Genomic DNA, 15,802 nt, shown 5'->3' on the forward strand with positions numbered 1-15,802 from the left:
ATCTTGTGTTGACAATGCTAGTCCATCACAGCAGCCACTCCTAAGATCAGTTAGTGGCATCCATGAATGGTTAATGCCTGCCTATCTTAAATTAAATGGAATCAACACCTAAGTATTGGTATGCAGAGAGAACTTTCTAGATGTCATAATCCAGCCTAGACGCCATGGGTCCTTCTCTTGAACCAATTAAGCTTAAAGGAGCAATTGAATGGAAAGTGACAACCAACTCCCCTTCAGTCCTCACATTTGGCTTTTAGCAAAATTCTTCTATTACCAGCTCTCAGGTCCCTCCATCTAGAAAATATGTCAGGGTGTACCTTACATACAACTGGAAGTGGAGGCGGTAGAGGTTGATGTTCTGAGCTTTTTGAGGCTGCCTTTAAAATTAAACTAGAAGGGTGATAACGATTATCCCTGGTGTACTCCCCAAAGGACAGCTTTCTAGCTGGATTTGGGTGAAGCAATCCAGTTTAGATGATGGCTGTTCGACAAGAAGCAAGTCCAGCACAGATCTCTGTTTGACAACCTTGATGACTCCATGAGCCAAGTTAGTAGAATCCACTGTCCTATGCAGAAGAGGGATCTCGGAGGATCAATATGCAGCTAAGTGATCTATGAGGATCAAAACTCCCAGATTGATCCTAGTCTGTGGCTGTTCGTTAGTCCTCATAGTTGTTTGTTAGCACTGATTTTGATGGTTGCAAAGGAGGGTAGTTGTCAATAGACTCATGGAATAATCTCTTTTCTGTCCTTTCAAAAAATGTTCTTGGTAGGACTGAAGGGTCGACTGAAGATTTCCGTAGCTGCGAAGTAATCACTGCCTCATTACCCGGTCTGGTATGGGTATCTGTAGTGAGGAGGCATTGATCAAACACACAACTTCAGGGATCAGTGAGGGGAAAATTCCACAGTGACAATACTGTTGTATTAATCTTCAAAAACAATTTTCTTCCTCCAGTGTGATAATATATTTCTCTTTTAATCACCATTGTGTTGCCTCTGTTTTTCTTAGAGCTGATATATTTTCTCATCCAGTTCTGTCCCTCTATTTCATTTTTTTTTCATTGCAGTCTTCAAATAAGTTATTGGCCGCCTTATTGCTTGTTCTGTCATTTCTTGTTTCAGTGTTGGCTACATTTCACTTCCGATAAGAAGATTTGACTTTCCTAATGTATTGAATTTGTATGTTCCATCAGCTCACTTGCTTCTGGCTAGGAGTAGGTGGATCCGTTCTCATAGAGTATAGAAAAATAATTATTTTTATTTTTAATATGTGCTTCTGTTACAAATAGTTATCAAACTTTACTTTGTCAGCAGTTTGTGTCTTTGTTCTTATTCGCTCTTTTGTGAGTGTCTGAACTCGCTAATTTCCATTTGTTCACTGTAACATTATGCTGTGCTACGCTTAGCACAGTTAACAAGTGAGATAATTTCCTCAGTTCACTTCTATGGGCCAAAACAGATCCTTTTTTATAACCCAAAATGGACTGCCCTCTGGTTTTTTCTGCCTCCATGGTGCCTTTTTATGGTAGTTTAAAGGGAGCATGCGAGAGCAAACTTTGGTTCACATGAATGGCGCCTATCCTGCATTTCTGTCTTATTTGTATACAAAATGGAGGAAGGCCGAACAGGCCAACAGTGGCCACAAAATGTTTTCTCTGCCTTGACTGGGTTTCATTGAACCGGCCTGGGAAAAATCTAATCGTCCTCAGTGATTAAGCTGATGCTTCTGATGGATACAACTACCTGTGGATTAGGTGATCGTATAATTAGGTGGAGGGCATCTTCTAATATTTTAATTATTTATCCTGTGCAAATACAGTATATAAGGGTAAAAACGTAATTTAATGGCGATTACCTACACAGGTAATGCTTAAAATCTTAATTTAATTTCAAAAAGTTTTTAAAAAATGATTTACATTTACATTCCTGTTGTATTCTAGGGTGGAAAGGCACACTACTTGGAATTGCAATGGCAACAGTAAATTCAATGGTGAAAGAATTTGGGTGCAGTATTAAGGACATACTTGCTGTTCTGGGCCCTTCTGTTGGTCCATGCTGCTTTACATTGCCCAAGGAAGAAGCCAGGGCATTCTATGAAATGGATCCAAAATGTGTACGTCTTTTTGAGTCACCGACACCTTATGTCGATATACGAAAAGCAACAAGGTGAGTTTTTTTTTTTTTTTTTTTTTTTTCACTTTAGGTATAATTTAATTAGCCGCTGGTGTCTGTGCTCAAAGTGATTGGTATTGAATTAATTAGCAGACAGTATGATTTTGTCAAGTTTCTGTTCAGGGATCTAAGACCTGAGTGGGAATCCCGAATTTTCCTAGATTATCAAATTGCGACCTTGGGGAAAATCACTTTGTCCTTGTGCCATTACAATTCACCCATTGCTCCCATCACGCATGTGAGAACAATTGCTCCCACCACACATGAAAAAAGAAATCCGAGAAATGTCAGTCAGACTTTTTTTTTTCTTCAGATTAATTTCTGTTGCATCCATATTCTACAATCTTAAAGTGCCCATTACTCCTGAAATTCATCCAAGATTATGAAATTATTGACAGTGTGTTTCTGATCTAGCGGCTTCAGGCTTTATGATCTGATTCCAAAAGGCTGAAGGAATTCTATTATAGTTGCCACCAATTTCAGAAACCTTATGACTAAGAGACCTACTAGGCTGTTATTATTCTAAGTTCAACAGCCTTATGTCTGTGCCTGCTGCATTATGTTTTGTTGAACATTCAAAAATGCATTTTGACACTAATGTACTGCAGCTGACAGACATCACTGCAGGGACAGTTCACACAGTGTGCACCTTGGGGACACTGAGCCAGCACCTCCCAGATGCTTCGTCTTTAATTTGTTGTCACAATCAGTCATGGCTGCAGTAGACACTGTTCAGCCCAGGCTTTATTATAACCTGGTAGCCTACCTGGCCTTTGACACGCTCCTATCTGACAGCTACTGCATGAGCCTCATCTCTTGAATATAGCCCATTATTAAAAATGTGAGTTTTATTTCCTTTGTCTCTAAGCTTGCACAGCTCTTATGAGGGTGACGCGTCTACATAATTATCAATTTTTCAACAGGAGTGATGCTGTGATACCCTGTCTGGTGATTCAGTGTAATTTAGTCTTTCCACAGTGGCCTTTTTTTTTTTTTTACCAATTAGGAATTTGAGGGTTGTTCCACTGTTTATTTGTTTGACTGTTGTTTATGTGTGCTGTTATTCAAGTGCTAGACAAAGTTGAACTGACTGTGGTGTAATTTTTGGTTGAGAAGTTAAGAATACGAGAGAAGAGATGGGATTCTGATGGATACAACTACCTGTGGATTCCTCACCTCATGAATACTCCCATGGTGCCAGCATTCGACGGAAATCTTCTTACTAGTCTCTGCACGTCGACGAGGACGTCACTGTCTCGCACGCGACGCCGTCTGACGTCATACAGGCAATAAGAGGTCCTCGACGACGTGCGGACGTCAGTTCCCTTTTTTCCGTGCATTCGAAACGGTTATCTTCGAGGGAGCAACTGTTACTCTTGCGGTTACAGTGTATATCTTGCTGCGTACTCTTTCTCTGTGGAAATAATGTCGCAGAGAAAGTCTGGATTTAAGCCTTGTCGTGAGTGTGGAGGCAAGATGTCGGTGACGGATCCTCATTCCGATTGCCTTTGGTGTTTGAGCTCCGACCACGACGTCTCGACTTGTGATTCGTGTCAGCACATGAATCCGAAGGCCATTAAAGAACGCGAGGCGAAGCTGTTTATGGCCAAGTCAAAGGAGAAGCATCACAAGAAAAAGTCTTCTCCAAGACATCGGCGTCATCGAGACTCCCGGCGCCGTAGAGAATCTCGGCGTCATTCAAGGGAGGCTCGTTCCAGGTCTCCGGATCGGCGCCGGAGGACATGGGAGGTCAGCCCCACGGTGACGCCGCATCCTTCGACGCCGTTGCTCTCTCCGACGTCTCCAACTTCGCCTGGACAGGCGTCGGTGATTGAGGTATTGGAGCCTCAGGTGTTTTCTCCGGCGCAGACGCCGAGGCCGGCGTCGGGGTCGCCTCCGAGTCAGGCACCCCAGTATCCGGCTTTTCCCACCCCTGGAGCCGATAGTTCCGCATTCTTGAATGCGATGTATGCCATCTTCCAACAGATGGCTCCAGGGGGTGCTCCGGCTGGGCCTTTGGCCTTTTCTTTGGGTGATCCTGCGCCTCTTCGGCCGGCACCCTTTATGCCCTTTCTCCCGTTTGGGAACGTGGGCTCGGCGCTAGTGTCGGCGCCGGTGGCCGCTCCGATGGCTTCGGAGGGATTGGCCCCAGGGATTTCCATCCCGTCGACGTCGAGATTTCGGCCTGTGACTCCGGTGGGTCCATCCGTTTCATCTGCTCTTCAGTCGGCGCCGAAGTTACCTGTGGCGCCGGATGCGGCGTCGGTGGCTTCGGAAGATCGGCGCCGATCTCCGACTTCGGCGGAGGTGTTGTCGACTCCGCGGATTGAGCAACGACTGCATTCAAGGAGGCGTGCTCTCCGGGTACTAGAGGAGCAGGAGTACCAACGAGCCCTAGAGGAAGGAGAGCTAGAGGACTCGGGTGATGGGCTGCGTGGACTGGAGTCGGCCAGTGGGCTGGACACTTCCCCTGAGTGGGACCTTTCGTCCCCGGGGGAATATACCGAGGAAGCTGCTTCCTTTCATACAGTGGTACGGAAGGCAGCTAGTTTTTTGGACCTGCTTTTGCCGGTGGTGGAGGCGAAACAAAACCTTTTGACAGAGGTGTTGCATCCGGCCTCAGCCGCGGCGGAGCCTCTATTACCTTTTAATGACGCTCTGCTGGATCCGGTCTTAGAGGTGTGGAAGAAGCCGGCATCTTCCCCAGCAGTTCACAGAGCCGTGGCCAGGAGGTATCGGACGGCTCCAACTGATCCTGGTTTCCTATCTAGGCACCCTACGCCGGAGAGCTTGGTTGTGCAGGCCTCCTGTTCGTCCAAGTCAGCGCCTGGTTCTTTCCCGACGGTGCCTGGGGACAGAGACTCAAAAAAGCTAGAGGCGCAGTCGAAGAAGATTTTTTCGTCCTGCAGTCTGGCGTTAAAAGCCACTAATGCGACCTGTATCCTGGGGAGGTATATTCATGCTCTGATGGATGACATCTCCTCTTCGTTTACAGAGCTTCCCCAGGGTCTTTTGGATCTTGTCTCTGATGCCCAGGCTGCTGCGACCCAAATTATCCAGACGGGACTGGATACCACCGACTCGGTAGCCAGAGCAATGGGCACAACTGTGGTGGAAAGGAGACAGGCCTGGCTCCGTAACTCGGGCTTTTCGGCAGATGTACAGTCCACATTGTTGGATCTCCCGTTTGATGGGGACAAACTGTTTGGGGCTAAGGCTGATTCGGCCTTGGAACGTTTTAAGGAGAGCAGGGCCACGGCTAAGTCGTTGGGACTCCAAGCTCCTTCTTCCACGGCCTCTTCCAGATTCTTCAGGAGGTTTCGTGGATTTGGGCGTGGCTCTTCCTCCTCTTCCTTTCGGGGAAGATATCAGCAACCTGCCTCTTCCCATCCCTATAGATCTTTTAGGGGGAGGGGTAGTGTCCGCACCAGGGGAGCCTCTCAGCAGCACTCTGCCTCTTCCTCATCCTTTGGCGGGGTGCAGCAGGGGAAGCAGCCTTAGGCTTCCACCATTTCCCACTCACTCCTCTCCTGTAGGGGGAAGATTACAGCATTTTCTCACCAAATGGGAGACTGTTACGTCGGACACTTGGGTTCTCAGTGTTGTGGGAAAAGGCTACACCCTTCCCTTTCGGGAGTTTCCGCCCCTCATCCCGCCCCGCCCTTCGTATTGTTCACAAGAACACCTCCTGTTGCTAGAACAGGAGGTAGAAGTCCTCCTTTTAAAGGGCGCGGTGGAGTTGGTCCCGGAGCAGGAAAGGGGTCAAGGAGTTTACTCAAGGTATTTCCTGATTCCCAAGAAGGATGGTCGTTTGAGACCAATTCTGGACCTGAGGATCTTGAATTGGTTCCTCAAGCAGGGAAAGTTCAAGATGCTGACCCTAGCACAGGTGCTTTTGGCGTTGAACATGGAAGACTGGATGGTGTCTGTCGACTTGCAGGATGCTTACTTTCATATCCCGATACTCAAGTCACACAGGAAGTATCTCCGGTTTGTGGTGGGATCGCAACACTACCAGTTTGCGGTCCTTCCGTTTGGTCTTACTTCAGCACCTCGAGTCTTCACGAAGGTGATGTTGGTGGTTGCGGCAGAGCTCAGAAGGAAGGGGATAGCAGTATTCCCTTACTTGGACGATTGGTTGATCAAAGCCAAGTCCCCGGAGCTTGTGTTGCGTCATCTGCAGTCAACAACCCAGTTGTTGTTCGACCTGGGCTTTTCGGTGAACGAGCCCAAATCTCACCTGGAGCCCTCTCAGCGCCTCCTGTTCATAGGGGCAGTACTGGATACGACATTGGGTCGGGCCTTTCCTCCGCCTCAGCGGATTCAAGATATTCAGGATTTGGTTCCAATGTTTCGAAATGGAGCGGTAGTTCCAGTCCTCAAGGTCCTTCGTCTGCTCGGTCTTTTTGCCTCCTGCATTCTGTTGGTCACGCATGCTCGCTGGCACATGAGGGCTCTTCAGTGGTGCCTCCGAAGGCAGTGGTCTCAACACAGAGGGGATCTAGAGGGTACTGTCAAGATCTCCAGAGATGCTGCTGTGGATTTGAAGTGGTGGATTGCAAGCAACAATCTTTCACAAGGAAAACCGTTCCAGCAGTCGCCACCAGTGGCCACAGTCATAACGGATGCTTCCACTCTAGGGTGGGGAGCTCATCTGGGGGATCTGGAGATCAAAGGTCTTTGGTCTCCAGAGGAACAGATTTTTCACATCAATCTGTTAGAGTTACGGGCTGTACGTCTGGCTCTCAAGGCCTTCCTCCCTTCCCTTCGTGGTCAGTCGGTACAGGTCCTAACGGACAATACTACCACGATGTGGTACATAAACAAGCAGGGAGGAGTGGGGTCGTACCTTCTCTGCAGAGAAGCTCTTCGACTATGGTCCTGGGCAAAGGACCATCGGATTTGCTTGATAGCAAACCATCTGGCCGGAGTCTTGAACGTGCGTGCGGACAGTCTCAGTCGCCACTTCTCGGCAGACCACGAGTGGCGTCTCCATCCAGATCAAGTCCGTTTAATCTTCCAGAAGTGGGGGTTTCCTCGGGTAGATCTGTTCGCCACTCGAGAGAACGCGCATTGTCCGTTGTTCTGCAGCCTTCAGTATCCGATGCAGGAAGCGTTGGGGGACGCGTTTCAAATGACCTGGTGCGGCCAGTTGCTTTACGCGTTTCCTCCCATACCCTTGATTCCTCGAGTATTGAGGAAGATTCGCCGAGACCGGGCTCTAGTAATTTTAATAGCTCCGGATTGGCCAAGGAGGGTGTGGTACTCCGACCTTCTCCAACTCTCAACGTGCCCGCCGCTCCGTCTCCCTTTCAGGGCAGACCTCCTCTCGCAGGGGCAGGTTCTACACCCCAACCTCCAGAGTCTGTACCTACATGCCTGGAGATTGAACGGGGCAACCTGAGTTCCTTCTCTCTCCCGCCTGAGGTAGTGGATGTTATATTAGCGGCCAGGCGACACTCCACTAAATCTATCTACGCTAATAGGTGGTCTAAATTTGTTGCGTGGTGTGGAGAGAGGCAGATTGATCCTTTACAAGCTCATCTATCGGACGTTTTGTCTTTTGCTCTATCTCTGGCGCAGAAAGGTTGTGCAGTGACTACCATTAAAGGTTATTTATCGGCCTTGTCAGCCTTCATATGTCTTCCAGACCAACCATCTTTATTTAAATCCCCTATTGTTATCAGATTCTTGAAAGGTCTTCTAAATCAATATCCTCCAAAGCCATTCGTTATGCCGCAATGGGATTTGTCCTTAGTCCTGACTTTCCTTATGGGGTCCCCTTTTGAACCTATGCATTCTTGCCCCTTGAGGTATTTGGTTTTAAAAACAGTCTTCCTGATAGCTATAACATCAGCAAGGAGAGTGAGTGAGTTGCAGGCCTTATCAGTAAAACCCCCTTATACAACTTTTTATGGGGATAAGGTGGTGTTGAGGACCAAGGCTGCTTTCCTCCCGAAGGTTGTTTCACCCTTCCATTTGGCTCAGGCAATTACTTTGTCCACGTTCTATCCTCCGCCTCATCCTTCCAAAGAGGAAGAAAGACTGCACCGTTTGGACCCAAAGAGAGCGTTGAGCTTCTTTATCGATAGAACAAAGGATTTCAGGCTGGAGGATCAGCTGTTTATTGGATACGTGGGCAAGAGGAGAGGAAAGGCAGTCCACAAGAGAACACTATCCAGGTGGGTTGTTCTTTGCATTAAAATATGTTACTCTTTGGCAAAGAAGGATCCTCCTGAGGGCATTAGAGCTCATTCCACCAGAGCTAAGTCGGCCACTTCGGCCTTAGCCAGAGGTGTTCCTGTGGTCGACATCTGCAAGGCCGCAACTTGGTCGTCCCTTCACACTTTTGCAAAACATTACTGTTTAGATTCTGAGGTTAGAAGGGACGGCCATTTTGCACGGTCAGTGCTGCAGGATTTCTTGGTTTGACCATTTAGGCACCCACCGCCGGGCGTGGTACTGCTTTGGGACTCTATTCATGAGGTGAGGAATCCACAGGTAGTTGTATCCATCAGAAGAACGAGTTACTTACCTTCGGTAACGACTTTTCTGGTGGATACATTAGCTACCTGTGGATTCCTCACGGTCCCACCCGCCTCCCCGTTGCCTTTATGGTCTTGCCAAGTAATCCTTGAGTGCGCTCCTCTTGATCTTTGAGGGTGCAATAGATGTATATATATGATATATTTATATATATATGGGTATATGTGTATATATCTTTATGTATATACTTGGTGTGTGTATATATTTTAAAAGAGAGAGTTTTTTATATATATATATATATATATATATATGTACATAAAAAGATTTACAGTTATTCATACAATGTGGTGTATTTTTACAATATAATGGATGTTGCTTTGTTCTTTCATTGCATTGCCTGGTTGTTCTCATGCACGTAAAAAATGATTGGTACTGACGTCCGCACGTCGTCGAGGACCTCTTATTGCCTGTATGACGTCAGACGGCGTCGCGTGCGAGACAGTGACGTCCTCGTCGACGTGCAGAGACTAGTAAGAAGATTTCCGTCGAATGCTGGCGCCATGGGAGTATTCATGAGGTGAGGAATCCACAGGTAGCTAATGTATCCACCAGAAAAGTCGTTACCGAAGGTAAGTAACTCGTTCGTCTGGCATTTACCCGAGAAGTGGTGCAGAGTAGGAGTCACAGGTTTATGCAGGTAAAAGTGATAGGTTTCTAAAAGAACAATGGTCCCTCGTATAGTACATAAGGACAAAGAATTGCACATAACATAGGAATTGAGTCACACCTATTAATTTTATCTGATAGACATCAATAGATGTTTATTACGCATAAGAAACGTGGGACCCTCAAAACACGAGGGAGCAAGACCATCAGTAAGCACAACCAAAGCACTTGTGACCAAAAACTTGATCATATTTATTTTCAACAAAGAAACAAACGCATATATGTACAAGAAATCACCCGGGCTTATATACATGACGGAATAAAACCCAATGGTTACAGTCACTTTATGCGAAGTACCAATGCTCGTATCAAAATATTTCCTGGAGTCCCTGTACTATAGTCGATGTTTCGGTCTGTTTTTTAATGTATTTAGGAATTGTGAGTTTTTTTACGCTACCATATGGAGCAACATGGGTATGGGTATGAGTTTTGATCCTCATAGATCACTTAGCTGCATATTGATCCTCTGCAATCCCTCTTCTGCATATGACATAGTGGATTCTAGTAACTTGGCTCATGGAGTCAACAAGGTTGTCAAACAGAGATCTGTGCTGGAGCTGCTGCTTCTTGTCTAACAGCCATCATCTAATCGGGATTGGTTCACACTAATCCAGCTAGAAACCTGTCTTTTGGGAGTACACCAGGGATTGTCGTGTAGGCTCTCATTATTCTAATGAGACTACTGGATTTTGAGCAGCAAGATCGTCCACGGTGTGGGAGACTGAGTCTAGCCCACTGTGGGCGACACCTGTCACTCTAAATCCAGGTTTTGCTCCGTCTAACTAGCAGTGCCTCATCTCTACCAGGGGATAGTGATGATTGGGCAGCCGAGCGCATGACACATTAGGCTTCTCAGGGAAGTCGTGGTCACTCGGGTCGCATCCGGTTCTCTCATTTACAGTTCAGTCTCATTTATAGATGACAAACGGAAGCAGTATATGTTTTAATGATTGGTTTAATAAAACGACTGCATCTTAGACAGCAAAGCGTGAGCTGCAATAACCAGGACGACACAACATGACAGTATTAAAATGGTGACGAGAAGAGTGAAGTATAAGAAAAACGCTATCATATTGTCACTATGATCTATGGATTATTTCCTATCTAAGTCATAATCTGAGCACAGCATTTTAAGCTCTAATTCTGCCTTTCAGGTTCCCCCGGGAAGACCTCAACCCTCATACCTGAGCAAAGGCCTGTAGTCTGTGTTAGCATCTGTAGCGAAGCATTCAGCAATCAAGCATACAGTCGTGGTTCCCTGGCTGGAATCTCCCTCTTAACGTATAACGTTTTTCATAATAACACAGCTGATGTTCTAAGAAAATGTCCCTACGTAAGGATGTGTATTTTCTACGACTATTGGAGACTAAACTTCTACCACGTTCACCAGCAATGTACCAAACTGTAGCCTTGAATGAAGCACAGAGTGATCAATAATGTCTTATTTGAGTACACAGTGCTGGGCTAAGCAAAACAGATAGATGAAAATAAAACAAGACCGTAAAATGGTTATTGTAAAAATAATAATGCAAAGCCGAATAAAATATATCTAGGTTAAAGTGCACAGTGGCCTTGTGTGTTAAAATAACGTGCATGGAGCTATAACTAAAATTGCTACACAACAGGATAATCATTATCACCCTTCTAGTTTAATTTGTATATGCAGTCTCAAAAACTCAGACCATCAACCTCTACCGCCTCTATTTCCAGATGTATGCTAGGTACACCCTGATTTATTTTCTAGATAAAGGGACTTGAGAGCTGGTAATAGAAGAATTTTGCTAAAAGCCAAATGTGAGGCCTGAAGTGGAGTTGGTTGTCACTTTCCATTCCATTGCTCCTTTTAAGCTTAATTGGTTCAAAAGAAGGATCCATAGCGTCTAGGCTGAATTATGACATCTAGAAGATTTTCTCTCTGCATACCAATACTTAGGTGTTGATTCCATTTAATGTAAGATGGACAGGAATTAACCATTCATGGATGCTACTAACTGATCTTAGGAGTGGCTTCTGTGATGGACTAGCATTGTCAACACAAGATTGAGTGTCATCTGCATATGTAAAGTTACTTTGACAAGAGGGTTGATATGTGTTAGGAGGAGCTGACTAAAGAAGAAGCCCAGGTAGCTCTGCTTTGGACAGATGGGGCAATGTGAAGGGGAGTGTAGCTGTGGTGTTCTCAGCAGGGGATTCCAAGAATGGAATCTCACATAGAGAAGTGGACAGGGAGAATGTTGAGGGTGACAGTGGGGAGGACCGGGTGAACGGAGGAGCGGTTGTTGGATGAGGTGTTTTATAATTAAAATATTTTGATGTGTATATGACCATTGGTACTTTGCATAAAGTGTATGTAACCATTACTTTTTATTAGGTCACATCTATAAGCCTAAGTGATTTCTTGTACATATATGCGTTTGTTGCTTTGTTGAAATTTAATGTGATCAAATTTAATTAATTTGAGTGTTTTTTTAATTTTTTTATTTGTGCTTACTTGATTGTCTTCTTCCTTCAGTTTTGAGGGTCCCACGTATCACTTATGCGTAACAAATGTTTCTGTATGTCTATCAGGTAAAATTCATAGGTCTGATTGAATTCATATGTGCAATTCTTTCTCCTTTGTACGGTACGAGGGACCATTGTTCTTTTAGAAACGCTTAAACCCCAGGGCCCTCTTTACCCACTCCCCCCCCTTGTTTGATAGAAACCGGTAAAAGTGATGGGAGCCTTCCTGCAGGTAACCCCTTGGGTATATCTTCTTTAGATTTATCCATAGCCTCTCTCCGGTTTCAGTGAACCAAGGTCCATTTGGTAGTACAGGGACTGTTGAATAAGAGGCAGACCCCTTTGGAAATGTGCAAATCGGGTGAGCTTCCAGGATTCTGTAGTATGAAAAGCACTGAGCTGACTGAGTGAACCCCCTTTTTTCTGATTGTTACAGATGACTTTAGTGAGGTAAAGGATGTGTGTTGTGTGAAGGAAAGGGTAGACTCTGCATTACCAGATGCATATCCTATTATCAGGATGCAAGTAGGCGAGGTACAGAGATTACTGAAGAAACCCTACTCCCAGAGAAGAATACAATACTTTTTACGTAAAGCTTTATTCACTAAATTCACTGGGAATTTAGCTGGTTAAAACAGGCTCATGTATTTTCTAAGGAACTAGTCAACTAAATTTTAAGTTGCCAAATTTACCAACTTTACTCAAACCTGAATTACATACAGCCTATATTGGTAGTGATTTAAGTGGGGGCCAAAAGCCTTTATGGGCCTTTAGATGGAAATGTTCAGGTGGCTGCAGAAAAGAGCTATGTATAAAGATTTGGCCCTAGCCAAGTTTTTGACCTGAGTTGGATGCTAAAGGTTTCAAATAGCAAAAGAAAGTTTACTCCGGAGCCCAGTAGTGTGGGTCACTTTTTTATTGCCAATACAGCTCGTTGTAGTTATATACATCAGTTATGGCTTTCCTTCTCTGCATAGAATGGGTGCATAAATAAACATGTTTGATTTTAGTTTCCAAAGTGGAAGCACTATATTTATTTGAAGAAATGCAGCACCTGCAATAGTATACAGACTTCGCACAACAGACACTAACCGATTCCAGAGTAATTAAATAGTTAATTTAATCCCTAGCAGGTTTCTGTGAGTGAGACACCCTCTGTTTTGTTGTGCCACCCCTAAAAAAAAAAAAATGGGAAGCTGACTTATGGGGATCACTAAGACCAATAAGTTTAGTGCCCAAATGTATTGAATCAAAAGGATACCAAGTTGGTTGGGGCACTCCTCACTTGTGTATGTGGGCATTGAAGTGTAGATGTTTGCGTTTTCATTGGGTTTGCACTCCAGTAATTGCCGTCAAGTTTCACTAGAAATCTCCAACTCATAAAATAAGTTAAACCTCTCAGGAAATAATCAAAACATGGATGGTTACAGTTGGGAATAAAAAACGACCTTTTTTTTTTTTTAAACATCCTCCCGTTTGTGACTTCAGTCTGTTTCCACGTGGAAGCTCCAGATAACAATGACACATGATGACATACAGAGTGCAGTTTGAGTGTGAAAACCACATTTCAGTCTTTACTTGCTGTTGCTAATTTCAGGTCTTAGGTCCAGGCCTTTTTAAATATTAAGCATGTCCTCCAATTGGCCTTGAAAAAGCAGGGTATTAGGATGTTGCTTGGAAAGAAGTGGCTCTAAGGTCGATCTAAGCAAAGTATATTTTAAAATTAAGTTTATTAATACACAACACAAATGGACTACTCTAATAGGTTGCACTTTTACTCAACTGATTGGCTTTGAAAAAGAAATTGCCACTTTTCATTAGTGCTAACTATAAAAGGTTTTAACAGTCCATCAGTGTTTCTTAAAACTTTTGACTTCTGTGGACCCTCACTTAATTATTACTATAACCCGGGTGCTCTTGCCTAAGCAGTTTGATTATTTGAACCGCAAAACACTACACAAAAATAGGGAAACATTCATCAAACAAATATACAAAGTATGAAATATTTTATTTAGTTCAGAAACCAATATAAAAATACAATATTTCATTTTAATGGGAAGGTTGGAGCTTTCCTAATTTGAATTGAGGCCACCCATAACCCATATTATATTCTATTTGATGCACTTGCGTCCCACAAATCAATCTGAGGATACCAAGTTAATTTTTAGTCTCAAATTTCAAATTCGTTTAAACTTACAGAACGTTTTAAAACTTTCAATTTGGCATTTTTCTTCCTTATTTATATATACTTTTATTAATCTGTTAATGTTATTTAATTTTGTAAGCAGTTGCGAATCCTCTGAGTGGTGTCCATGACCCCCCCCCCCCCCTCCCCCCAGTGGTCCCCGGACCATAGGTTAAGAACCACTGGTCTGTTAATCCTGCTACATATATTGGGGGTATTAAAGTATTTTTAAAATAACAGTATTGTCTGGAAGAATATCTACAGTTCATCTATTTATAGATCATAATTGACTGCACTAACTCATACTTCTAAAGAACTTTGCTTCTCGTAAGAGAATTTTGTCAAGATGGCATCACAGTAGTAATGCAAACACGATTTTTTAAATTTTAAATTTAAAGAACCAATCTTCTTTTAGGCACGTCATAAATAGTGTTTTACATCAAAAATGCTACAGAGTAATATGTCTTATTTTTTTTCTTCAGGATTCTTCTGGAACGTGGTGGAATTCCAGCTGGGAATATTCAAGATGACCTCTCACTCTGTACCTCATGCAACCCTGATTTGTTTTTTTCAAGACTACGTGATGGTCCAGATTTTGGAACTCAGATTGGCTTCATATCAGTCCGAAATTAAATCTGACTCTCACCCTTCTTGGTCTCTGTCTGTACTTGCTGTCCCTGTGTTATCACACTACCGTGAGCAACTATGAGGCTGTTTTGGACCAGACGAGAGCATGAGCACTTTGCTCAGTTATGAAGGCCCTGGAGTCATTGAGCATATTTTACTTGCGCTATTCCATAAAGTAAAAAGAGTTTGGGTTTTTTTTTTCTTTGTTTCTTTGTGACAAGAAAAAAAATTGGGAAACATCCAGTTGCTTTCTTTAGTTACTGCATTCGTTTTGGCTGGCCCATCCTCTATTTTGATCAATGGTTAAACCAGATACAGACTTCCACAAACAAGGAAATGAGTTGGTCACTGGCTGCTCCCTTACTTTTTATATTTAAACAGGATTCATGTGCCATAATAAAAATAATAAAAACTGTCAGGGGTGGGGCTGATAACAGACTCATAATGCCAGAGTGCAGAAGCCCATATCAATTGTTACCACTAACCTTTGTTTTATGTTTGCTGTCCATCTGATTAATATAGAGCTTGATTGTTCCTTGGTTGAGATTTTGAGTTTGTGCAGCCATGCCATTTTCACAACTTTAAATATTTCTTTCATTGTTTTTCATATGTAGTCATCTTCCAATAAGAACCATGAAGATTTTTTTAAAAATCATGTTTGTCAGTAGTACGCAGTATAAAATTCTTAACATGCCTTCTAACAAGGTATATTTGTAAACGGTGCTTTAAATATGAACTTAATTAAATCTTGACTGCTTTTAGGATGTATTGCTGTTTTGAGATGTTAAGGATCTCAGGTATTGTACTTTGAAATATTGGTTACTGTAACACGTAAATGTTATGCAAAGAAGCAGAAAATAAACATTTAATTACAACTCTGCCAATAATGTCTTTAGTATGTGTTTGAAAGATTAAACCTTTTTCACAGTATCCAATATAATGTCAATACTGGGATATCTTATTAGGTTAGATTATTAGTCATAACAGACAGATCCAGTCTGGTTGATTAACTACCTCTGATTGTTTACTATGTGCCCACTGCCTCCCTTGATTTTATCTATGTGCAGAAAAGGTGTGGGTGAGCTGGTCAATTCAGCTGCA

At 43.6% G+C, this 15,802-nt stretch overlaps 1 protein-coding gene across 2 annotated transcripts in view; it reads left to right on the forward strand.

The window, feature by feature from the left end:
- LOC138250476 (purine nucleoside phosphorylase LACC1-like) overlaps nt 1-15,576 on the forward strand; it is a 72,057-nt gene extending 56,481 nt beyond the window's left edge. For both annotated transcript variants that reach the window (XM_069205397.1, XM_069205398.1), the window contains 2 exons: nt 1,944-2,169; nt 14,557-15,576. In XM_069205397.1, coding sequence (XP_069061498.1) covers nt 1,944-2,169; nt 14,557-14,707 — 377 coding nt within the window. In that variant the 3' untranslated portion in view covers nt 14,708-15,576. The remainder of the gene's footprint in view (nt 1-1,943; nt 2,170-14,556) is intronic.
- The last annotated feature ends 226 nt before the right edge of the window (nt 15,577-15,802 follow it).

This window comes from Pleurodeles waltl, chromosome 8 (genome assembly GCF_031143425.1).
Source record: "Pleurodeles waltl isolate 20211129_DDA chromosome 8, aPleWal1.hap1.20221129, whole genome shotgun sequence".
NCBI classification, from domain to species: domain Eukaryota; kingdom Metazoa; phylum Chordata; class Amphibia; order Caudata; family Salamandridae; genus Pleurodeles; species Pleurodeles waltl.